The following is a 25349-nucleotide window of genomic DNA, read 5'->3' on the forward strand; positions in this document are numbered from 1 at the left end:
GGGGTTCTCCTTGACGCTCCGAGCCCGGGCCCTGGAGCTGTTCCTGGAGTCGCTGTTGAAGAAGGCCTGCCAGGTGACCCAGTCCCGGAACGCCAAGACCATGACCACGTCCCACCTGTGAGTGGCCGCGCAGACAGGGGCCCTGTGGGCTTCGGTCCCCGGAGCTCACACGCTTAAGAGAGGCTGGGTCCTCGGAGGGCCCAGCCCGCAGGCCCCAGCCCCGGAGGCTGCAGGCCGGAGGCTCCTGGGAGACCAGCGAGGCCGTAGAGGCCGGTGGGTTCGAACTTGGGAAAGGTGGGGTGTTACCGCGAAGGGGCGAGGTCGGCCGGTGGAGATGAAGGTGGAGGCAGCCGGGCCCTGCCAGACGCCATCCCCTCCCGCCTCTTCCAGGAAGCAGTGCATTGAGCTGGAGCAGCAGTTTGACTTCTTGAAGGACCTGGTGGCATCCGTGCCTGACATGCAGGGGGATGGGGAAGACAACCACATGGACGGGGACAAGGGTGCCCGCAGGTGGGGACCAGGGCCAAGGTCCGGGTGTAGAAGGCCAAGGCCACGGGGGTTGGAGGTGGGTGGGGTCTGGTGAAGGAACGGGGAGATGGACTGTCCCTTCCCACAGGGGCCGGAAGCCAGGCAACAGCAGCCGGAAGAATGGTGGGATGGGAAGCAAAGGCAAGGACAAGAAGCTATCAGGGACAGACTCGGAGCAGGAGGTAAGGGAGGCCCCCAGCCCTCTGCCCTGCCCCTCCACGCTGGCCCAAGGCCGGGCCCCATCCTCACCTGTGGCCGTTTTGTCCATGGGGGCTGTGAGGTCAGCCTCCCGTCCCTGCCATTTCCCGGGGTCTGGGCTCTCCAGTGACGGGCCCATGCCGTTCTCGTCATTTCTGACCCCTGTCTTGCTCCCAGGACGAGTCCGAGGACACTGACACTGATGGGGAAGAGGAGACACCGCAGGCCCCACCCCAGGCCAGCCGCCCCCCTGCCCACTTTCAGAGGTAAGCAGTGGCCCCAGGAAGACACCAGCAGACTTGTTCCTCCAGGCCTCTGGCCACTTGCTTGTGTTCATGGTGGCAGAGTTGGGGAACGGGAAGGGCGGCACTGAGGAGGGCTTAACGACAGAGACGGTGTCTCAGAACCCCCTTACCCTGGGCAGGGCAGTGAGTGGGGCCTGGGTCGGGGCTGAGGGACCTGTTCTGGGCCCTTCCATTTTCTGGGCTTGGCCCCCCCTTTGGTACAGAGGGTGGTGGGCTCCATGCTTCCTGTGTGGGGCTCAGTGGGCACCGGAGAGTAACCTGACCTTCCTCTCCTGCTTTCTGCCCTGCAGCCCCCCAACACCTTTCATGCCCTTCACCTCGACTCTGCCTCTGCCCCCGCCCCCAGCGCCCCCGGGCCCCTCAGGACCTGATGCAGAGGACGAAGAGGATTATGACTCCTAGCACCCTCTGCCCCCCAGGCCACACCCCCTTTTAGTTGGTTTTAGTTGTTCTGGGCGGAGGAGAGAAGATAGAGCTGTTCTTAAATTTATTAATAAAAATAAAAGGGAACATCGGTGTTTATCCTAGCTTCTGTGCAGGGCTTTGTGGCCACCTTCCTATCCATCCACCTGACTTCCCCACACTGAGCCGTGGTGGGCTGGGCAGCGGCTGAGTGAAGGGAGGGGCGGGGGCATGCATCTGCTGGGTGCGGATAGAAGGAAGGTGGGGGGAGTGTGCTGGTCATGCCGAGGGACAACCTGTCTTACACGGTATGACCCTGGGCAGGTTCCTACCTTTCTCTGAGCAGCCTTTTCTTATCTCTCTGATGGAGACCATTCTGCCCATTCTGGGCTACTGCAAAGGGATAGACGGGCTGAGTAATAGGAGCTGTAGAGCTAGGCCTGGTGCCATGAAGGGTGGGGGGAGGGGCGGTGGGAGTAGAGGTAGGTAGGTAGATTGGGGAGGGCCTTGAGGGCCTGTGAGCAGGACAGTGACACAGTCGCTCGGTCTACAGTCAGTTCTACACCCGGAGCTGCAGTGTCCGTGGGCAGATGTGCTTTGAGGGAGCCATGGCTCGGTGAGGAGGGCAGGAGGCCTGGGAGCAGTGGGCAGACTTGACGTCTCTGTCAGCAGTGACTTGAGCACCGATGGTCGCCTGGATTGTGCTGAGAGGGAGGGGACCCTAAGGACTCTCCTGTTTCTTTCTGCAGCCACTCGGGCAGGGGCCTTTTCTAGCTGGGGACACAGGAGGAAGAGCAGGGTTCGACCTGAAGGTCACCATTTCTGCTCTGATGAGCTGCTGAGAGGTGTGGAGTGGTACTGGGTGTAGCCCTAGAGAGTAGGTGACCTCGCTCGATCAGAGGAGACAGGATCCGTTGGTAGTGCCCACCCCTGGGTCTGGGAGGAAGGAGAGGCCAGCTGTGATTGCAGGACACCTGCAGGCTGCAGGCCAGCCTCTGCCAGAGCTGCCTCGGTGGCTCGTGTGGTGAGGCAGGGAAGCGGGAGGTGAGAAACAGGTGAGCTGAAGCAACTGCTCAGGGCTATGAAATAGAGATGAGAGAGCAGTGGCTCAGAGGGAGGAGGAGGGAAGTTTTTGATTCTGTTTTTAAGATGGTGGAAATGCAGGCTTGTAGTGAGGGAGGGGTGAAGGGACAGGATGGGGGAGAATTAATGGAGTGAGGTGGGGAGTGTCCGAGGGGACCGCGGCCTGACAGGGAGAGTGCGGTTTAGGTAGGAGGATGGCGGGATTGAGTTTTTCCCAGAAGTGTCTGACTTGTGTGAAATGGGAGGCTGCTGGTTGGCATGGATAGGCCCAGGCCGCCGGAGTATGGGGGCGTGTGGCTTCTGTCTGCCTCTCATCTGCTCGCCCTCTGGGCACAGTGCCCCTGCTTTCTTTTGGGAAACCATTTCTCCTCTATTCAACCTGCGGTGTGTGTAGCATCTTCATGGGCAAAAGTGTCGAGGAGGCGCGGGTGGGGGTGAGATGGCCAGGGGCTCATGGGTTCCGCCTTAGCAGAGTGCTTAGGAGTGGAACCTCTAGAACCAGGCCCCAGGTTCAAATCCTGGCCTCTTCACTTACTAACCTCAAACAAGTTCTGTAGCTTCTCTGTCTTCAGTTTCTTCATCTGTAAAATGGGGCTAGTTGTTACCTTTGTTAGTTACATATACTGTACTATTTATGCTGGTAGTACCTGTTAGTTAGGGACAAGGGCTGATGTAACAGACTCAAAATACAGGCTCAAATGCAGTGGAACTTATTTCGTGTTCATGTAAGGTTCATAGTGGGATTTATCTGATCAGTGGGCGGTACTTCTCCAAGAGGGACTTGAGGGCCCAGGCTCGCTCTGTCTTGTGGCCTCATCATCCTCCACCCATGACGTCCAAGGTCACTGCGGAAGCGGAAAGCTCAGACCCACGGCGGTTTTTCTAGTCCAGGACTGGGAGTGACCCTGTCACCTCTTTCACCTCCCATTGGAACGGTCACACGGTTCTCTCTGGCGGAGGCTAGGAAAGGTGGTCTAGCCAACCTGGGTGACTGACCAGCCAGGTTCTGGTGCAGGACCTCACGGGCAGCCGGGAAGGGCTTGACTCGTCCTCGGCCAAGTGTTAGGAGTGCAGCCTCTGCAGTCAGAGGACAGGGGCCGGGCAGACAGTGCTCCAGGCTGGGTCTGGCCTCTCAGTGCCTCCTGGAAGTGGGGAAAGGTGGCTCTGCCCTGTGGGCACCACTGGGCACTGATGGGGCAGCCTGTGACTACCCCATCTGCAGAGCTCCACCTGGAACCGGATGAATGTGTTTCTTTATTCTCTATCATCAAAGAGCCAAGTCCTGTCTGAATGTCTCAGCCTGCCTCGGCTGCACGCCAGAGTGTAAGTGTGACTAGTGTGTGAAATGGGGCAGCTTCTGAGGCCAGCGTGGGAATCAGGGGCCTTGGCCGTCATGTGAAGGGTATCATCCCACCGTCCCTGCCGAGTGGAGAGCCTCCCTCCACAGCCCATCTAAGGATTCATCCAGCAAACGTTTACTGAGCATCAATGCCATCACTCTGCAGGGAAATGAGATGCGGTCTCCCACCCAACACTATGAGGTCTGACGCTACCAAGTGCTGCAGAGGAGGTGGCGACTCCCAAACTCAAGCTGTTGGTGGGAATATCAGTTGGTGCGACCACCTTAGAAAACGGTTTCTCATTGAGTCTTAATATACGCTGTCCTGCCACGCAGCAGTCCCCCCGAGGCACACGTCCACCGCAAGACACACCAGAATGCTCATAGTCCCCAGTGGAAACCAGCCCGAATGCCCATCAGCAAGAGCACGGGTAAATCAGTGGTAGGATGTTGCTTCACAGACAGCAATAAAGAAGGAGCCAGGCCCTAGCCAGTTTGGCTCCGTGGATAGAGCATCGGCCCTTGGACTGAAGGATCCTGAGTTGGATTCCAGTCAAGGGCACGTACCTGGGTTGCAGGCTCAATCCCCAGCCCTGGTCAGGGTGCCTGTGGGAGGCAACCAATCGGTCTCTCTCTCTCACATTAATGTTTCTGTCTCCCCCTTCCTTCCACTCTCTCTAAAGAAATCAATGGGGGTGGGGTGTTAAGGAGGGGGAGTCCTAGCTGGTTTGGCTCAATGGATAAAGTCAGCCTGCGAACGGGTTCAATTCCAGTCAAGGGCACATGTCCTGGTTGCGAGCTCAATCCCCAGTAGGGGGCATGCAGGAGGCAGCAGATCATTGTTTCTCATCATTGATGTTTCTATCTCTCCTCCTCTCTGAAATCAGTAAAAACATATTTTAAAAAATCAATGGAAAAATATCCTTGGGTGAGGATTAACAACAACAACAACAACAAAAAAGAACAAACCAGTCTTACAACATCCTGGGTGAATCCTGCAGATGTTCTGTTGAGCAAAAGAAGCCAAACACAAGAGTACACACCGTGGAGACCTTGGATGGTCTCTGTTTCCAGGGTGCCACCTCCCTGGCTGGCTGGCTGCCCTTGCTATTACATCTGTCAACAATCCCTTTGCCAAAGTCCTGCCAGAAAAAAAAAAAGTACACACTGAGACATTGTTCATTTACATGAAATTCAGGGACAGGTGAAACTAATTCATGGGTATAGAAGTCAGTATAATAGTTACTTCAGGCTCTGACAACCAATTGATGTGTTTCACATCAAAATTTCTGTCTTTCCCTCTCTCTTCCATGCTCTCTAAAAATCAATGGAAATATATCCTCTGGTGAGGACTAAAATAATCTATACTAATAAAAGGGTAATATGCTAATTAGAACAGACATCTTCCGGATGTCCATCCAGACAAAGCCACAGCGGCTGCAAGGGCCTAGGGCCTAAGCCGTCAGTAGGACATCCCCTGATGGCTCCCAGACTGTGAGAGGAGGCAGGCTGGGTTGAGGGACCACTCCCCCCCACCCTCAGTGCATGAATTTTCTTGCACCGGGCCTCTAGTAATAATAAATGGTTACTTCCGGATGGGGATTGACTAGGAGGGGGCACGAGGAGCCTTCTGGAAATGTTCTATACCTTGAACTGAGTGGTGGTTTGATAGAAAAATATATTAAGCTACACACTTTGCATACATGTTTATGATACTCTCATAACATTTTTATCTATAGGGACACTTCTAGGTAGTGATGTTCTCAGGGTTTATCTCTGATGGGGGAGAGACACAATAAGGAAGTTAAATAGTGTGTCGGAGGTGATATGTGTCCTGGGGAAAATAAAGCATCATAAGGGAGGAGTGGGGGGCCCCGGGCAGGACAAGTGGCCCCAGCCACTCTATACAGGGTTTTGGGGAGACTGATAAGGTGAGGTTTAAGGAGAAAACCCCATTAAGAGAGGATTGGGGGGGCCAGAAAACTGTCTGTGGGGAGAAGGCTCCAGGGAGGGGCATTGAGGGCAAAGGCCTGGAGGGTTTGATGTGATTCTATCCGGGTTTCCCTCTGGGCTCCCCTGATTCCCACTTCCTCAGGCACCACACAGGGGCCCAACTCCAGCCCTCTTTTGGGCCTGCCTTGGCTGAGGGGTGTCCTGTGGCACTGGCAGCCCCTCAGGGCCCCAGAAGCCACAAGGAAAAAAGAGTGGAGGGGAAGAAAGAAGTAAGGTCCGAGTAGGAGGTACTCCTCCCCCACACCTGCCCCAGGGGCTGGGGGAGGAGGGGAAGGAGAGTTGAGGGATGGAGTGACCTGGCCTGCCATCCACTGGCCTGGAGGTGTGAGATGGCCTGCTTCAGCACCAGTGTGACCGTGTGGCTTCACCACATCAGACGGGGGGCGCTATTGGTACCCCCTCCCACGGGGTTTCTGGGTAGGGTGAGTGCATTGCCCTCTTCTAGGAGAGCTGTCATCACTCCCATTTTACTGTGGCTCTGAAAGTGAGATGAGTGGCCTGAGTTTGCTCTTTGGCCCAGAGATGGGCAGGGGCTGTACACAGGTCTGGGGGCGGAGGGGGGTGTCCAGTGTGAGTGTGAGGGGTGGAGCTAACAGACTCCCCTACCTGAGGCACCCCCTCCCATCTGTTCTCAGGTATGTAGGCTTGACCCAGGACATGGATGGGACCAAGGTCCCACTCTTCTAGGCTGTGAGCTCTGTGGCAGAGGAGTGGCACCTGGGTCATAGGGGCCTGGTCCCTCCTCCTGGGGCACAGCTTCTGGTGGGCGTGTCATGTGGCTCTGGACTCTCTCAGGGGACTCCTTGTAGCTGGGGAGTGGGGCAGGGCTGTGTGACGCTGACCTTCCATCATCGGAGTGAATTATCTTCATTGTGAAATCACATCCTTCCTATTTTGTGTGCGTGCACATGTTCAAATAAGATTTCTGCACCCACCCCAGTAATCAGAGAGCTGCAAAGGAAAATCCAAGGTCCGCCTAGCCCAGTGGTTCTCAACCTTCCCAATGCCACGACCCTTTAATACAGTTCCTCATGAACCAAGATGGTGGCGTAAGGTACAGACCTGTGCGTGCTGCCTCCCACAACAACATTGAAAATACCAACTATAAGACAAAACAGCTATCGTTCAGAACCGTGGGAAAGCTGGCCCAGTGGAAGCTCTACAACTGGAAGGAAAGAAAGAAGAGCATTGAGACTGAGTAGGATATGCAGAGGCGCCAAGAACGGAGGTATGGAGTCGCACGCCAGGTGGGCTGCAACTGGATGTGCGGTTTTTTTCAATCGAAAGGGGTTACAAACTCTCGAATCCACTGAGCTTGTTTGGGGCGGGATTCTGAGGTCCCAGACCCCTAAGGGGAGAGGCAGGATGGCCTTGAGGAGTCGCGGAGAGGCAAGGAGTCCCGGAGATGCCATTGTTGTTTGCTCCGCCCTGGTGATTCCCTGAGACCCTTCCCTACTCAATTTACATCCCCGCCCAAGCTGTGCCAGAGGCACAAAAGGAACTACCTGTGCTTTTACAGCATAACTCAACAAACTGCAGATTTCAACTCATGGCACCCATAAGGGACACACTCAAGAAGCAGAATCAGGTTCGGAGGAAGCCAGAACCAGACCCGGCTGGGCCGGCAACATGGAACCGCTGTACCAGCAAACTCATAAACAGATCCAGTCTCACATGGAACGCTGGGAGACGGCAGACAAGCAGTCTGTGCACTTAGTAGAAAACGAAATCCAAGCAAGCATACCAGATATTCAGCCAGCAAGAACACCTGGAGATTTGGTCCAGCAAGGAGCCGCCCAACAAAAGACAGAATGCCAAACTTCGTGTTGACCAGTTAAAGTATGATGTCCAGCACCTGCAGACTGCTCTCAGAAACTTCCAGCATCGGCGATATGCAAGAGAGCAGCAGGAGAGACAGCGAGAGGAGCTTCTGTCTCGCACCTTCACCCCCAACGTGGGATGCGGCACCCCCTGCAAGGCTGCGACAGCCCCTGCGAGGCTGTGACGGCCCCTGTGAGGCTATGCCGGCCCCTGGGAGGCTGAGACGGCCCCTGCGAGGCTGCAACGGCCCCTGTGAGGCTGAGACGGTCCCTGTGAGGCTACGAGGGCCCCTGTGAGGCTACGATGGCCCCTGTGAGGCCGAACACAGGGACACGTTGTGGATGGAAATAGCTACATTTTCCATGTACAGTGGGAAAAAAATACAGTTCCTCATGTTGTGGTGACCCCCAATTTCATTGTTACAAATTGAACATAATTAAAGCATAGTGATTAATCACAAAAACAATATGTAATTATATATGTGTTTTCCGATGGTCTTAGGCGACCCCTGTGAAAGGGTCATTCGACCCCCAAAGGGGTCGTGACCCACAGGTTGAGAACCGCTGTCCTAGCCGGTGTGTTCAGTGGATAGAGTGTCGGACTGTGGAGCAAAGGGTCCCGAGTTCGATTTTGGTCAAGGGCACTACCTCGGTTGCAGGCTTCTCCCCGGCCTGGGCCCTGGTCGGGGCACGTGCAGGAGGCAACCAATCCATGTGTTTCTCTCACATCAAATTTCTCTCTGTCTTTCCCTCTCTCTTCTACTCTCTCTGAAATTCAATGGAAAAATATCCATGGGTGAGGATTAAAAAAAAAAAAAGAAAAAGAAAAGAAAATACAAGGTCCGACATGACACCCATCAGGTTGGCAAGAATGGGAAGTCAGATAACCCGATGGCTGGTGGGGAGGTGGGAAATGGCAGCGTGGTGTTCATGGGGGAAGGAGGGGGGATGTAAACTAGCAGGCATGTTCGAAAGGGCAGGTTGGCAGCCGAGTGTCCCCTGGCAGTTCCACTCCTTGGGAAAACCTCTCCACGTAGGAAGGCGTGTCTTCGGCACGGTTTGAAGTGGCGAAGACTGGGAGGCTGGAGGGGCCCATCACTGGGGAACGCAATGTGGACAAAGCTTAAATGCATAGTGTTGAGTGAAAAACAGAAAAAGGCAGGACAAGATCTAGCACAGCAGCGTTTATGGAAACTACAAACAGAACACAATACTCCTGTATATTCTGCCACTTACTCTGTGACCGAAGCTCTGTTTCCTCAGATAAGAAGAGCATCTCCTCCAGGGACAGGTGGTTAAATGCGATCTGACACAAAGTGCTCAGCACGGCGCCTGGCACCCGGGAAGCACCCGGTCCATGTGCCTCTGTGGCCGACAGACGTGGAAAGCAGTTGGAAGGGCATGTGTTAGCCACACAAGAGGGACTGGGAGCAGGAGTAGGGTTGGGATGGGCTGAAGGGCAAGTCCATATTAAAGGGAGGGTTTTTGGACCCCGGTGATACATGGAGTGCCCCACACCAAGGAGCATGGATTGCTCAAGTCTATGCACCCCATGTTTAAAGAGAAAAAACCCCAAAAACATTGCCAATTGTCTTCCAGAATAGGCTAAACCAATTTATCCTCCTAGACCAGCGGTTCTCAACCTGTGGGTCGCGACCCCTTTGGGAGTTGAACGACCCTTTCACAGGGGTCGCCTAAGACCATCGGAAAACACATATATAATTACATATTGTTTTTGTGATTAATCACTATGCTTTAATTATGTTCAATTTGTAACAATGAAATTGGGGGTCACCACAACATGAGGAACTTATTAAAGGGTCGAGGCATTAGGAAGGTTGAGAACCACTGTACCTACACGGTGTCCTATAAGAACAGGTAAATAGTGGCCTGCATAGGGTCATATGTGTTTTCTTGATTCACTCACTCAACAAATATTTCCTGAGCACCTCCTCTGTGCCAGGCGCTGTACTGGGCTCGGGGAGAAGAGCATGGAAGAACTGGTCAACCTGCTCGCACAGGGCTTCCATGCTAGTTGGGGCGGGGGTAACGGGCAGACAGCAAACACATTCACATCCGCTTAATGTCGGGCTATGGAGGAAGAGAAAACGGATAGGGGACAGGGAAGTTCCAGGAGCAGGGAGGCGGCCAGGGCTCTGGCCATTTGAGTGAGTGAGTGAGTGTGTGAGTGAGTGTGTGTGTGTGTGTGTGTGTGTGTGTGTGGTGTTGCTCTTGTTTCCAGCCACAGATTCTCTCCCACCTCCTGCCCTGGTGTGTGTAGGGGGGGCGGGGGGGGCTGGTTTCACTTTCCCCTGCTCTTAAGTTCTGAGTTTTGTTTCCGCCTTGTGGGTTTCCTGCCTCTGCCCACCGCCTCTGTCTGGAGTCACCTCTCATTTTACAGGAAAGCCCATCACCTTGGGGATGGAGGGACTGATGATGCGGTGGGCGCCTGGGCCCTCCATTCCTCCTCAGAAGGCTCCACTTCATCACCCATTTGGTCTGATCCCCCAGGGATTCACCTCGCTGCTACACCCAAGGGAACAGAGCACCCACCTGAGTGTGGGTTTTGGGGTGATACTCTTTGAATTTTAATTCTAGCACACACACGCCCCCTCCACCTATCAGCCTGGGACTTTAAACAGATAACCGGACTCTCTGTGCCTCAGTTTCCTTATTATAAATGGACATGATAATAGGGTCCTTGTAAGGGTTACCTGATATTTACAGGGATCTGTTGACCACTGATTTTGTGACAGGATCAGTTCGGCTGTGAATGGACTTAGTCCCGGGCCCCCGGTCCTTGACCTTCGGTGGGGGCAGGAGTTCTCACCCTGACCACACACTGGAATCGCTGGGAACTTTGAGGTGGCTGATACCCGAGCCCATCTCCAGAGATTCTGAGCTAACTGGCTGGAGGCCCAGGCATGGTACATAAAGCCTCCCAGCCAGGGTTGAGAACCACTCGGCTGGTAGAAACCATAAAACGATTCGGAATGGTGCCTTGCTCCGAAGCCTCCAGTAAATGATGCTGCTCTGTCAACACTCGTTCCATCATTTGTTGCCTGAATTATTCCAACAAACTCCTCACTGGCCACCCTGCCTCTGGCCTGCTGCGGGGCCAGATCCACCTTTCTAGGCTCAAAGTTAATCTTGTGACCGTCCTTGTCTCCTTGAGTTTGAATCCCCTTGCCCTGTGACCTGAAGTCTTTCACATTGTTGTGCAACCACCACCACCACCGTCCATCTCCACAACTTTTCATCACCCTAAACTGAACCTCTGTCCCCATTAAACACTAACCCCCATTCTTCTCTCCCACAGCCCCTGGCAACCATTGTTTACTTCCTGTCTCTATGTCTTTGACTATTCCAGGTATCTTAGGTAAGTGGAATCCTAATGTATAAATAGCCAGGGTCCATCATGACCGAAACAACTGGATGAATGACCAAACAGCAGGCTGCCTGGGCTGACAAGGCCAGCAGGGGGGTGAGTGAGGGACAACAAAATGACTGAACAGCAGGCTGTGTGGGGCAACCAGGCCGGCAGTGGGGGCAGTGAGGGGCGACCAAATGACTAAACAGTAGGCTGCGTGGGGCGACCAGGCCAACAGGGGGGCAGTTAGGGGTGACCAGGCCAGCAGGGGGTGTCTCAGTCTACAGGCGGCAAGCCTTACTTCCCTCATAGTTCAACAGTCTGGTACATACATGGAAGGCAACTGTTGAATGAATGCATTAGCACAGATCACTTCAACCACTTCAAGATGATTTGTGAAAAAGCATGGCTGTGACTTAATAAATAACAGAAAGCACAGTTTCCACGGATAAAATATGAGGTAAGGATAGTCCATGAACTGTCTACAGGTCACAAAGAGCAAGCAGGCTTCACCTCACAGAACTATTCTGAATGACCCAGAGTAGCTGGCTGCCACATCATCCTGTATGCTGGAATGGGAAGAATCCAGAGGTTGCATTCCACTTACAGGAGAGTATGAAATCAAATAATCAGGCAGAGACAAAGAGGCAAAGCAAACAAAACAAAACAAAAACAACAAAACCTACCTCTCATCACTCTTTCTTTTTTAAAATGTGTTTTTATTTTTATTTATTTTATTTTATTTTAAAATATATTTTATTGATTATTTTACAGAGAGGAAGGGAGAGGAATAGAGTTAGAAACATTGACGAGAGAGAAACATCCATCAGCTGCCTCCTGCACACCTCCTACTGGGGATGTGCCCACAACCAAGGTACATGCCCTTGACCGGAATCGAACCTGGGACCCTTCAGTCCACAGGCCAACGCTCTATCCACTGAGCCAAACCAGGCCTTTGACCGGAATCGAACCTGGGACCTTTCAGTCCGTAGGCCGATGCTCTATCCACTGAGCCAAACCAGTTTCGGCTAAAATGTGTTTTTATTGATTTCAGAGAGGAAGAGAGAGGGGAGAGAGATAGAAACATCAATGATGAGAGAGAATCATTGATCAGATGCCTCCTGCATGCTCCACACTGGGGATCAAGCTCATAACTAGGCATGTGCCCTGACTGGGAATCGAACTGTGACCTCCTGGTTCATAGGTTGACAGCTCAACCACTGAGCCAGGCTGGCCAGGCATACTTTTCTTTATTTCTAAGGCTGAGAGATATTCTATTAATGTATATAACACATTTTTTAAAAGATTGATTATTTCAGGGAGAGGGAGAGAGAACCAGTAGGTGCCCGGGACAATGCCTAAGAACCGAGCCACACTGGCCGGGGCAGTGGTGGTTCTCTTGGCAGGCTTCTTGTCCAGCTTGTGGGGTTTCACCCTGTGCCTGCACAGATGATATTCCCCCCAAAGTTCAGGGGGGCTCCTCTGCAGCGTTTGCGCGCTTTCTCTGGGTAGGTTCCTCCTTTTAGATAGTCTACCCCACAAATTCTAGCTGCCCCTTTCCTGGCACTGCCTGCAGCCAACGTTCCTATCAGAAAGAAAGAAGCAGACAGAGAGAAATGGCGATAAAACGAGAGGAAGACACACACACACACACACACACACACACACACACACACACACAGAATACAGGACTCAAGTTCCTCCATCCAGGCAAAAGTGAGGTCAGCGACACCCATGGGGAGGGCCGCAGGAAGGGGGACGCCAGCCCCCCTTTAAGACAGCCATGGGGGTCCATAAGCCTAGGGACCCCACAGCATCCCCACCATGGGGGCATCTCACCCTGGACTGTCCTGCGACCCTGACAGCCCTGCCTGTGGGCATTGAAATCAGGGAAAGAGCTGTGTTAAGCCCCTGGAACCCCGTTCCATTCTGGGAGCACTGTCCTGCCCCCACCAGAGTCACTTACAGGTCCCCAGCCCTGAGGGCCAGATTTCTGCCTCATTCACAGGGCACGCCTTTCCTTGAGGACAGGGACCTTCTTGCTGCCATCCACAGTCTGGGCCACAGGAAGCTGTGGCCTTTTCTTCTTCTTTTGACCCTCCTCCGCATTCAGGTGGCCCCCCTGCCTTATCCACTTGACCACTTCCCGCTGTTCACCTGGCCCCTGTTCACTTGACCACTTGAGTCTGGTCACCTGGACCCTCCCCCTTGTTCCCGAAACCCCACCCCCTTTTTCACCTGACCACTGAGCCACATTGGCCTGGCTGCTTTGCTCTTCACGCAGAGGGGTGGACTTCCTAATCCTTGGAAGTTGAGTTAAGTGCTTAACACCCACAGCCCCAGATCGCCTTCTGCCCACAGGCTGCCTCCTACCTAGCAAGGAGAGCAGCAAGAAGGGGGACGCCAGCCCCCCTTTAAGACAGCCATGGGGGTCCATGAGCCTAGGGACCCCACATGGTCCTCACCATGGGGACATCTCACACTGGACTGTCCTGCGACCCTGACAGCCCTGCCTGTGGGCTTTGAAATCAGGGAAAGAGCTGTGTTAAGCCCCTGGAACCCCGTTCCATTCTGGGAGCACTGTCCTGCCCCCTCCAGAGTGACTGGTCACTGGATTCGGAGGGCCAGCTTTGTGCCTCATTCACAGAGATTGCACTTCCTTGAGGGCAGACATCCCTGACCTTTTATGATTGAGTAACATAAGGCAGCTACTTATTTTATATCATTTTTGGCTTAGTTTAGAACTGTCAATTGCTAACTAAACGGACCTGACCAGTACAAGGCATTTTCATATATTTGCTGAATGAGTGGAATTACTTTGTATACCTGCCTTTTTCACAATGCAGTTAAGATTGCTTCCTATGAGAGCAGGAAGATAAAATAAAAATAGAAATGGAAACTCAAGAATATGAAAATATAATTTAAAAAAATGAAAATGGCCATAACCGGTTTGGCTCAGTGGACAGAGCGCCGGCCTGTGGACTGAAAGGTCCCAGGTTCGATTCCGGTCAAGGGCATGTACCTTGGTTGCGGGCACATCCCCAGTAGGGGGTGTGCAGGAGGCAGCTGATGGATGTTTCTCTCTCATCCATGTTTCTAACTCTCTATTCCTTTCCCTTCCTCTCTGTAAAAAATCAATAAAATATATTTTAAAAAAATGAAAATGCTCTATTAATTCAATATCAAATTTGGCTCCGAGCTTCTTGGCAGCCAAAGCAAAAAATGTGAGACATAGTAACTTAGCTTCCCCTTCCCACCTCCAGAAAACACAAAGCCTATACTGTATGTTCCTCAAGCGAAAGAAATTTCCCCTAGACTTTAGCTAATTTTTTCCTAAACTTTTCCTTTTAGCTCCAAAGGGGAAGTTTCAGATGGGGCTCTGTGAGCAGGTGCTGGGTGATGTGGCAGAGGCACCAGAGTCTGCAAGGAGCCTCCTGTGTTTGATCCTTGGAATATGGGCCCAGGAACAAGTACATTTGCCAAATTTAGTTGTTAACTGTCGACCTTGCCTTGACCTCTCAGTAGCTCTTATCACAGTTGGCCGCTCCCCTGTCTTTGCAACACTGTCTTCACTTGACTGGCAGCCCTCACTCTCCTGGCTCACTTCTTCCCCACTGGCCTCGTCTGGTCTCCCTGGCTGTGTCTCCCTGACCTCTCCTGACCTCTAAGTGGTGGCAGGCCCAGGCCCAGACCTCTCCCCTTTTTCCCTCTCTCTTCCTATCCTGGCCCAAGTCCTACAGACTCTTTCCTGAACGACAGTCCCTCTTTTCACCCTGGCCCTCCAGTTTAATCTCTACACAGCAACCAGAGGGATCTTTTAAAAACATAAGTCATGCCCAGCAGGTGTGGCTCAGTGGTTGAGGATTGAGCTATGAACCAGGAAGTCACGGCTCGATTCCCCTTCAGGGCACATGTCCAGGTTGCGGGCACGAATCTCAGTGTAGGCATGCAGGAGGCAGCTGATCAATGATTCTCTCTCATCATTGATGTTTCTATCTCTCTCTCCCTCTTCCTACCTTTCTGAAATTAATTAAAAAATATATTTTTAAAAGGTATATTGCTGTCCTGGCCGGGTGGCTCAGTTGATTGGAGCATCATCCCGTAAACCAAAAGGATTGCAGATTCGATTCCTGGTTAGGGCACATACCTAGGTTGTGGGTTTGATCCTGACATATTGATATTTCTCTTCTCTCTCTCTCTCTCTCTCTCAAATCAATAAACATATCTTTGGGTGAGAATTTTTAAAAAGTTTATGTTGCTTAGAGCCAGCAAATTTGCTTATAGGAACTTAGGTTTCAGAAATGCCCAATGTGCAACAGCTCATTTACAAGGTTGTCACTGTGGCCACGTGTGTAGCAGTGAAGCTGGCGGAAGCCGTGTGCATATTTGACGGTAGGGGATGGGTTTAGTACATTATGCTGGTCAGACTATAACACTCAATGATGGTGGCTCTGCATGTATGGCATGGAAGGCTGGGCAGAACATACTATTAAGCAGAACAAGTATGATCTCGTTTTTGTAGAGAAATTATATACAGTCATGTGTCGCGTAACGACGGGGATATGTTCCAAGAAATACTTCATTAGGTGATTTCTGTCATCGTCGGAACATCTTAGGGTGCTTACACAAACGCAGGTGGCCTAGTCCGCTACACACCTAGGCTATGTAGCGCTTCCTGCTCCTAGGTTGCAAGCCTGTACAGCACATCACTGTGCAAAACAGCATGAGATTAAATAAACACCGGAGAGACTGATGCTGCGGTCATAGAGCTGATGACAGGCCGCCAGGGCCTCGGGTTGGCACCCTATTCCCATGCTGCTGGTGGCAGCGCACTGCCAGGTGTCCTACGGGATTTACCATGTCAAGGCTTTTCGGTGCTGCTTGGAAGCTTGAGGCAGGATTGAAATGCTCTAACGCCCCGCAGAGCTTGCTCCGGGCTCCTGTGTGCCTGCTGTCTCGCTCCCGGACTCGGCATTCAGCTTCCTGGCCTTTCCCGCCCTGTCAGGGCCTGGGAGGGCAAGTGGTTGGACAAAACCTTGTGAGAATTCAGTTTGGCTCCCACAGGGCCTCAGCCAGGGCTGGGGAGCAGCCCCGGAGGCAGGCAGAGGGAGAGGGCCCGCCTCTGGTGTCCCCTGGCCGTCTTCACAGAGTGCGAGGGCCCTTCCAGATGGCTGAGTGTTGAGGCCCAGTTTACAGATAGATGGGGAAACACAGGCCAAGCAAAGGCAGGGGGCTCACACCAGGTCCCCGAGGAGGCCTGTAGAGGCAGGAGCAGAGGCAGGACTTGGCCCGGGGTTTCTGGACTCCTAGGCTTGGACTATTCCTCAGCATCCTGCTGAACTCTTCCCTCTAGTAGGGAGTTAGCCTCACATACTGGGCTGACCCTTCCTGGAGACTGGCTGAGGACTGGTTGCCATAGAGATGGTGGAGAGGACAGTTCCAAGGCTGGCAGATGGGGGTGGGGGGTGGGGCAGGACACCAATATGCTAAACACCCACCAACAGTTGGTCAGGACCAGGAGAGCAGGGCAGGACTCCAGGCTCCAGGCTCCAGGGATGGGCACAGGGCTGCTGGAGCTTCTGTCAGGCATCGACCAGGCTGAGCAGGTGAGGGAGGCCCCATGGGGGACTTCCAACTGCCCAGGGGCAGCCTGGCTATCGGGGCCAGGGGAGGCCAGGGTTGAGGGAGGCCCTTGGGAAGCCATGAGACTGAGCTGAGGCCTAGGTGAGAGTCAGGGAGGCTCGAGGGAGGAAGGGGCTATGGGGAGGCTTATAAGGATGGGGGTGAAGACGAGGAGGATGCCAGGAGATGACTCCCAGGCTCCCAGGCTCCCAGGCTCCCAATGGAGTGATTTAGGGAACACTGTGGGAGGAGCAGGACTTTGGGAAAGATAATGAGTTTCTTCCATCTTGGCTTAGCAAGTCCAGGGCCCTATGGGGCAGCCAGAAGAGCGGTCCAGGACCCCGAGGCAGCATAGTGCAATGGTGACAAACTACGCTCTGGGGACAGACTCAACATGTTCAGGTCCTGGCTCCATTTACTGGCTGTGTGACCTTAGTCAAATGATTTTACCTCTCGGACCCTCAGTGTTCTCATCTGCATGATGGGTGTAATAGTGAGTACCTACCTCACAGGATGCTTGGGAAGGTTAAAGTCCGAGCCTCTCCTGAGTTGTTGCTATTTTAATATTATGAATTGAGGTCGCTGTCAGTCAGTTTTAGGGGCCAGCCAAGGTGCAGAGAAGTGGGGGGCCCCCTGGTGGAGGTGTGATGTGGTCTAGGACCTGGGCCTTCTCTCCTGTCTTCGCCCAGGGGAGGCTTGGGAGTGGTAATAGTGTGATTCGGAGTCAGCGGCAGAGAGCTCAGAGCGGAGGGCAGACGGCAAAGAAGAACCGGAGGCCCGGGAGCTGGAACAAGAAAGGGCATGGCTCTGCTGAGGCTGAGGAGTAAGCAGCTGTGGGAAGGGCCGGGAGGGATGCTGGGTGTCAGGCCCCGTTGGGGGTCAGTGTCCTGACCCTGACCTCTGCCCCCTGCTCTCTCCCTCCTCAGTGTTGTTCTCTCTTCTCCTCGGAAACCCTCCTTCCCTTTCCAATGGGCCTGGGAGAGCTACACCACAGATGGCCAGGCTCCACTTCGGCCTGGCTCCCTCTCCGCCCCAGCGGCCCCCCAGCACAAGTTCAGCCGTAAGTGCACTGACAGCTGTCTAGAGGCCCATGACTTAAGCTGGAAGATGAAGGTGCAACACCTGGAGAGGAGACAGCAGCTCGAGGCCTGGGACGTCTCCATCCCTTCTGGCCAAGGGGAGGGCCGAGAGCTGGAGCTGCCCAGTGAGTGTGGCCTCCAGACACCCTGCAAGAAGTCAGGATCAGGATCGGAGTCTGAGGAGGCTGCTGAGGAGGCTGCTGAGGAGGCTGAGAGGGGTCTGAGCTCTGGGGAACTGCCCCAGTCTCCCAGGAGGAGGTTGATTTTGGAGGAAGAATGGTTTGCAGAGGAGGCTGAGGAGGAGGAGGAGAAGGGGCACAAGGCCCCCCGCAGACGGAGGGCGGGTTCTCGGAGAAAGGGGTGGAATTCCTGTGCAGAGGCCTCCGAGGAGAGTGAACTGCAGGGCCAAGGGAGCCATCCCAGTTCCAATGACCCCCAAGGACCACAGAGGAGGAAGGCAAGGGCCACGGAGCTGGAAGGGATGTGGGACCTGGAGAAGATGAAGAAGCAGATAGAGCAAAACTTGGACCGTGGTGAGTGTGGGGCTCAACACCTGGGTTCCCGAGGAAGTTGCACAGGGGGAGAGAGGTTGGGGAGCCGGTGGCCTGGGCCAGGAGTTCCGACAGGGCTGGCCTGTGCCCCAGGTGCTAGGTGGGATTGCCCATTGGGCCAGGAGAGGTAACTTCTCCCACTGGGATAGGCCTCAAAAAGCATCCCTGGAAGGCTTGGCGGATTGCTATCCAAAACTGCAACAGGAGCGGGAAGGCCCAGGCCTTGGGAGAAGATGAGACACCGTTTGCCAACTTCCCCACCCGTACCGTCCACAAACGGCAGGAGGCCACCAGGTAAGGTGGGAGAAGGAGTGTGGGGGCCCAGGGCAGGGAGTAGAAAAGGAGCCCATTCTCCAAGAGATACTTAACCATTCATCCTCTCATTCATTCCTCCATTTATCCAATCATCTATTGATCCATCAATCCATCCATCTCTGTCTGCTTGGCCCAGCGGTTCTCAACCTGTGGGTCACGACCCCTTTGGCGGTCGAACAACCCTTTCACAGGGGTCCCCTAAGACCATCCTGCATATCAGATATTTACATTACGATTCATAACAGTAGCAACATTACAGTTATGAAGTAGCAACGAAAATTTTATGGTTGGGTCACAACATGAGGAACTGTATTTAAAGGGCCAGAAGATTGAGGACCACTGGCTTGGCCAATGGTCTATTGACACAACCAACTTTTCATTCACTTCCAATCTTCTATCCATCAATAATCAATTAATTAATTTATTTTTATTTTAAAAGTATTTTTACTCTTTAAAAAAATATATAATTTTATTGATTTCAGAGAGGAAGGGAGAGGGAGAGAGAGATAGAAACATCAATGATGAGAGAGAATCACTGATCAGCTGCCTCCTGCATGCCCCACATTGGGGATTGAGCCTGCAACCTGGGCTTGCGCCCTGACAAGGAATCAAACCGTGACCTTCCTGGTTCATAGGTCAATGCTCAACCACTGAGCCACACTGGGTGGGCCATCAATAATTTATAAACTGAGTGATTAATGCAACACACATTGAGTATATACTCATGTGTCCTTAGGATATAAAGATAAAAAAACTTGCCCTAACTGGTTTGGCTCAGCGGATAGAGCGTCGGCCTGTGGACTGAAGGGCATGTACCTTGGTTGCAGGCACATCCCCAGGAGGGGGTGTGCAGGAGGCAGCTGATCGATGTTTCTCTCTCATTGATGTTTCTAACTCTCTATCCCTCTCCCCTCCTCTCTGTAAAAAATCAATAAAATATATTTTAAAAAAAGATAAAAAAAACTTGGTTCCAACCTAAGAAGCTCAAGGTCTGCTGGAAAAGGAGACAGATGGGCAAAGCAACAATAACGGCAGTAGAGTTAGACAACTGCTGTACTTGGGGCTGAACAAGAGATAATGGGAGGAGATGGGAAGACTGGGTGGGGATGGAGGGCTGTTGGCATCGTCTAGGTGAGGGATGGTAAGGGCCTGAACCAGGTGGCCATGGGAATGGAGAGCGGGGGTCCATTTGGAGGCTGGCTCAGTGGGTCTTAGTGACCAGCTCGAAGCGGTAGGTGAGAATCCTTTCAGCATTCTGATAGTACCCCTTAGTTCTTATCCTGTCACCTCCTGCTCGAGGTCCTTCCATGCCTCCCTGTGCTCTTGGGACCAAGCCCAGGTTCCTTGCTAAGGAGGCTCCTGTCTCCCACGCCAGCTGGTCAGAGTGGCCGGAACGCTCATGCTCCCCCTCCTTCCTCAGCCGCCCAGCTAACTCAGAGGCATCTTTCAACTCTCAAGTCAAGGGCCACTTCAGGAAGTTCTGCTCTGTGCTCGCCACCATCATAGCTTTTGCCACACCACACTGCCGTGTCTGTCCCTGCGCACAGACTGAGGGCAGGTGCCAGATCTTATTGATCACGGCCTCTCCGGTTCCCTACACAGGACCCGCACATATTGGTGCTCAATAAATATGTGCTAATTGAGTAACTGCATCTCCCCCTTTGTCTATCTGTCCATGATTCAATTATGTATTGATTCACTACTATTGAGTTTCTGTCCATGTTAGGCACTATTCTAGCTGCCAGGGATACCTTGTTGATGAATATATCAAAATAGACAAGAAACTGCACTCATGAGGGTTACATTCTACTTGGGAAGAGGATAATTAATAAAGAAATTAACAAGGTGGCCCTGACCAGTGTGGCTCAGTTGGTTGGGCATCGTCCTATGCATGCTTCTTAGTGGGGGAGAGGGAGGAAGGCATGTCAGGGCACATGCCCAGGTTGCAGGCTCGAATCCCAGTAGGGGGCATGCAGGAGGCAGCTGGTTGATGTTGCTTTCCCGTTCATGTTTCTCTCTCTCCCTCTCTCTCTAAAAATCAATTTTTAAAATCTTTAAAAAATAAAAAAACAAGGTGTATAGCTAGAACTGGAAAATATCTGAGAGGTAGGTGAGGTGGTCAGGGAGTCTTTTTCCCCCTGATATCTGAGCAAAGACCTGACTGATGAGATGGCCGTGAGACCTGGGGGAAGAATGTCCCAGGTCGATCTAGGTGCTGTCTATTCAACCATCCACACCATTCATCTATCCCTCCATACATCCATTATCACATCACCATTTTGTTTCTTTTTTCTCTCCATTCATCCACCTGCCTGTCCTTCAAGTCAAAATGCATTCACTTAGCCCTATCTTCCCCTTCCTGGCCCCTGACCCTGTATGAGCCTCCTGTTCCCCACAGACTCCTCCCATCCTCTTCCTCCCTCTCCCCCACTAAGAAGCATGCTGCAGGCCTGGGAGCGGCGGCAGCAGGAGGAGCAGCAGCAGGCTGAGCAGCGGAAGACCCGGGAGCAGCAGGTACAGCAGCAGGTGGCCCGCTGCCTGGCAACCTATGCACCCAGGAGTCAAGGGCTGGGGGCTGCCCAACGCAAGCTGGAGGAGCTGAGGTAGGAAACTGGGCTGTGGAGGGCCTGGTGGGGACAGGGCAGAGGCAGTGCTGGGTCAGACAGAAGGACCCAGCAGACCCAGCCCTCACCTCTCCTCCTGGCTGAGCCTGCACTGCCATCCTCCAGCCGGCAGGCCACTTTGTGTGCCGTATAGATAAAGACCATGAGGCTCAGGAGGAGGGGCTGGGCCAAGGTCATCCAATAAATAACAATTTCTGAAGCTGTCAAATGCTCAGGTTAAATATTCCACGTGCTTCATCACACTTTCAAATCTTGTTTTTCCAATTTCACAAGCCAGGCATGCTTACTATAAAAATTCAGATATTACCAAAATAGCTGATGTAGAATGTGAACAGCACTTATGCCCCCCCGCCCCCCCGCCCCACTCCCGGAGACAGCCATTGCTCGTGGGCCAGTGAGTTGATTCTCTTCCTATATTCTGACCATTTAAAAAACCAATCCACAGCCTGGCTAGCATGGCTCAGTGGTTAAGCATCAACCTATGAACCAGGAGGTCATAGTTTGATTCCTGGTCAGGTCACATGCCTGGGTTTTGGGCTCCATTCCCAGTAGGGGGCATGCAAGAGGCAGTCAGTCAATGATTTTTCTCTCATCATTGATGTTTCTATCTCTCTCTCCCTCTCCCTCCCTCTCTGAAATCAATAAAAATATAATAAGAAAAACCAACCCACAAATGCATACTTAAAGGAAAATCACTGTTAGACTCATAATAGGCCCATGAGGTAGGTATTATCACCATTCCCATGATTTTACATATGAGGAAGCTGAGGCTCAGAGAGCTCACATCATTTTCCCACGCGAGCTGCGAAGCTGGGATTCCAATCCAGGCAGCCAGTTAGCCACCCTGCTACACTACCTGGGAGGCTCGGTACCCAGCATCTTCCCCCAAAGCCTAACCTAGTGACAGGTGACACTGCTCACAGATGCCATTGCCATTGCGTGCCTACTGGGTGCAGATGGCACAGGGCAGCCCTTTCCATGCCTCGTCTCCTTTCATCCTGGGAGATGTCTTCTTGCCAGACCTTAAGTTCATTGTTGTTGTTTTTTTTTTACCACGGCAGGAAGCGTAAGTTTTCAAACCCCAAGGGGCAGATGTCAGTGAGAGGAGTATTTCAAACACGCAGCCTTCATTTCCTACTTGGGAGTAGTGTTTCCCACGGGGTCTCTCAGCTCACAGCCTCTGAACTTTCCTCTGAGCTGCACGGGAGAAACGGTTGCCCTGTGGTGGGGAGGTGATGTGCCTTCCTTGCATCCAGTGATGATGGACACAGCTGACATCCACTGACATGCTTCCTTTTCACTCGGGAGGGGGGAAATAGCTTAGAGAACCAAGCAGGAAAATGTACATGGCATCGCGGGCAAGACGGAGACTGAAGGCCAGCTCCTGTCCCTCCCCCCAGCCCCTTGCAACGGCTGTAAATCCCCCTTGAATGGCAACGACTCCTTTTTGCAGTAACTTCTGTCCCTGCCATGGGTTTTCAAGTCCATCTCTTTTTCTTGAATGGAAGATTCTCTCCCTGGCTCACAGACAAGGGTCCAGGCCCAGCAGACGTGCTGGAGGGCCCAGCATGGGCCGGAGTCTTCTCCCTCCGTACTGTCTGGGTGCTGCCACAACATCCCCTGCCTCTCTCAGGTGCCCCACAGAAGGATGCCGGGACCTGTGTGTGCGGCGGCCAGAGGACCCCTCCTGCTGCCGGGAGGCTGGCTAGTTGAGCAGACACATTTCTGACGAGTGCACAAACTGGGTTTTGTACCCGGATTTGTGCTTCTCCAGTGGAACCTTGATTTTTCTGGAATGTGTTTTATTTGCAACATCGTTGTTAGTTACTCCGTCCCGTTTTCTAAGCTGTCTGCTTATAAGAACCACAGCAGATGCTGGCAAACTGGTCCCACCGCTGCTATAGCAGAGAAAAGAGCCCAGAGCCCAGCACCACGCCCACAGCCACAGCTTCCTCCTCACGGGGGCAGTGTGAGAAGTGCAGCCTGTGGACTCAGGGAGGGGACAAGTTGTGCGAGCAGCCACCCAGTTGCTCAGAAGCCACCACTGGCCCCTCTCCCTTGGGAGTAACTGGGAGGACTAGCGAGCCCTGGCTGCACAGCCTGGAGACACAGTGTCTCATGTCCCAGCTGTGCAACCTTGGACAAGTCCCTCAACCCTCCTGAGCCTCAGGGAAGTCCTGGGTAAAATGGGACAAATACTAATTCCTACCCCACTGACCTCGGGAGGAAGCCAGGGCGAGGAGGGGAATGGAATGGCTCTGTAAAGGGAAGGGCACACAGTCCTTAGTGAAGACGAGCAGCTCACAAGTGGGGATGGGCTGTGTCCATGGTTAGCTGCCCACAGGCCCGTGTCCCCACAGGCGCCAGGAGCGGCAGCGCTTTGCCGAGTACCAGGCCGAGCTGCAGGGCATCCAGCACAGGGTGCAGGCCCGGCCCTTCCTGTTTCAGCAGGCCATGCAGGTGAGAGCTAGCGCCCGGGCAAGCAGGTGGCCTCCCCCGAGAACACGCCTTTCCACCGGCTGAGTGGGTAAGGAGGCGAGGTGGGGGTGGGCCCCTTAGATGGCACCCCAGGCTGCTGCCCATCTGGAAGCCCTGGGACCCCCTCAGAAATCAGAGCCCACTTGTTCTCGGGGCCCTGGTGCACAGTGGACTCCCTCTCTCTCCGCAGACCAATGCCCGGCTCACGGTGACCCGGCGCTTCTCCCAGGTGCTGTCGGCACTGGGGCTGGATGAGGAACAGCTGCTGGCTGAGGCTAGGAAGGGGGATGCCAAGGGCACTTCCCGGAGACCCAGGTGAGGCCATCTAGCTGGCCACGAAACTGGCCCTGCCCAGATGTGAGGACGGGGTGCATACCAGCACGCTGGGCCCCGCAGGGTCTCCTCAGCCCCCTTCACCTTGTGCTGGAGGTCTGGGAGAGGTTGCGGGAACTCTGTGGGCAGCCACATTGACCCGCCCTGAATCTAAGCTTCAGTCCTGCCCTGCCCGCCCTCCATGACCTGGGACTCCAGCAGTCAGCGGGTACGTCCAGGCTCTGTCCCCCATGCCCCCGAGGAAGGTGAGGCCAGGGTTATCCCCCACTTCTCAACGAGGAAACTAAAGCCTGAGGGCCGGGTCTTCCCCAGGGACACAGGAGTGAATAAGCAGCAGAGCCCGTCTGGGAATCTGCGCTCACCTGAAGGCACACACCAGGCCTCCATTGTGGGCTGGTGCCCGGCCAGGCTTCCCACGTGTAGTCCCTTACCCCTTAGAGCAGTGGTTCTCAACCTTCTGGCCCTTTAAATACAGTTCCTCATGCTGTGACCCAACCATAAAATTATTGTCGTTGCTACTTCATAACTGTAATGTTGCCACTGTTATGAATCGTAATGTAACTATCTGATATGCAGGATGGTCTTAGGCGACCCCTGTGAAAGGGTCGGGAATCTGCGCTCACCTGAAGGCACACACCAGGCCTCCATTGTGGGCTGGTGCCCGGCCAGGCTTCCCACGTGTAGTCCCTTACCCCTTAGAGCAGTGGTTCTCAACCTTCTGGCCCTTTAAATACAGTTCCTCATGCTGTGACCCAACCATAAAATTATTGTCGTTGCTACTTCATAACTGTAATGTTGCCACTGTTATGAATCGTAATGTAACTATCTGATATGCAGGATGGTCTTAGGCGACCCCTATGAAAGGGTCGTTCGACCGCCAAAGGGGTCGCGACCCACAGGTTGAGAACCGCTGCCTTACAGCAACCTGAGCAGAGCAGGGCTTAAAGACCTAGTTCACAGAAGGGAGCGGAGGCTCAAAGAAAGTCCTTCCTCAGGGTCACACAGCATAGGAGCCAGATTTGAACCCGTATCATCAGTGACAATGGCCTTTCCCTTCCTACAGCCCAAGGTGGCCTTGGGTGTAGGGTTGGGGGGCTACAGGGTCTAGTGGCCTCTATCTTTGTCTTTGTCTTTAAGGAGCCAACGACCAATAGGGGAGAGAATGGAGCACTCTTCTCAGAGCCCCCCCGAGACAGGAACCACTGGCAGCCAGCCTCAGAGGCACTTGACCCAAGCCTGGACTGGGGATCCAGTCCCTTAGATAAAAATTAAAGGCTTTATGGAAAATA

General features: G+C 53.4%; 2 protein-coding genes and 1 long non-coding RNA gene across 3 annotated transcripts in view; 2 read left to right on the forward strand and 1 right to left on the reverse strand.

Annotated features, from left to right (window-relative positions):
- DRAP1 (DR1-associated protein 1 (negative cofactor 2 alpha)) overlaps positions 1-1553 on the forward strand; it is a 1864-nt gene extending 311 nt beyond the window's left edge. Inside the window, exons 2-6 of the mRNA XM_005864464.2 lie at positions 24-117; positions 391-510; positions 617-710; positions 904-992; positions 1322-1553. Of these exons, the coding sequence (XP_005864526.2) occupies positions 24-117; positions 391-510; positions 617-710; positions 904-992; positions 1322-1433 (509 nt within the window). The 3' untranslated portion in view covers positions 1434-1553. The remainder of the gene's footprint in view (positions 1-23; positions 118-390; positions 511-616; positions 711-903; positions 993-1321) is intronic.
- Positions 1554-1639: 86 nt separating this feature from the next.
- LOC106725771 lies at positions 1640-22112 on the reverse strand. The gene is made up of 3 exons (XR_001361722.1): positions 22103-22112; positions 19683-19688; positions 1640-2268 (listed from the first exon to the last, which is right to left on the reverse strand). It is a non-coding gene; the product is annotated as an uncharacterized LOC106725771 (long non-coding RNA).
- On the forward strand, positions 15279-25349 carry TSGA10IP (testis specific, 10 interacting protein). Its single transcript, XM_014538063.1, has 8 exons — positions 15279-16664; positions 17370-17503; positions 17607-18292; positions 18460-18604; positions 21061-21228; positions 23610-23709; positions 23918-24042; positions 25198-25349. The coding sequence occupies exons 1-8, from the start codon at positions 16542-16544 to the stop codon at positions 25319-25321; spliced, it is 1605 nt and encodes a 534-aa protein (XP_014393549.1). The 5' UTR covers positions 15279-16541; the 3' UTR covers positions 25322-25349.

The sequence above is a fragment of the Myotis brandtii genome, unplaced genomic scaffold (assembly GCF_000412655.1).
Source record: "Myotis brandtii unplaced genomic scaffold, ASM41265v1 scaffold187, whole genome shotgun sequence".
NCBI classification, from domain to species: domain Eukaryota; kingdom Metazoa; phylum Chordata; class Mammalia; order Chiroptera; family Vespertilionidae; genus Myotis; species Myotis brandtii.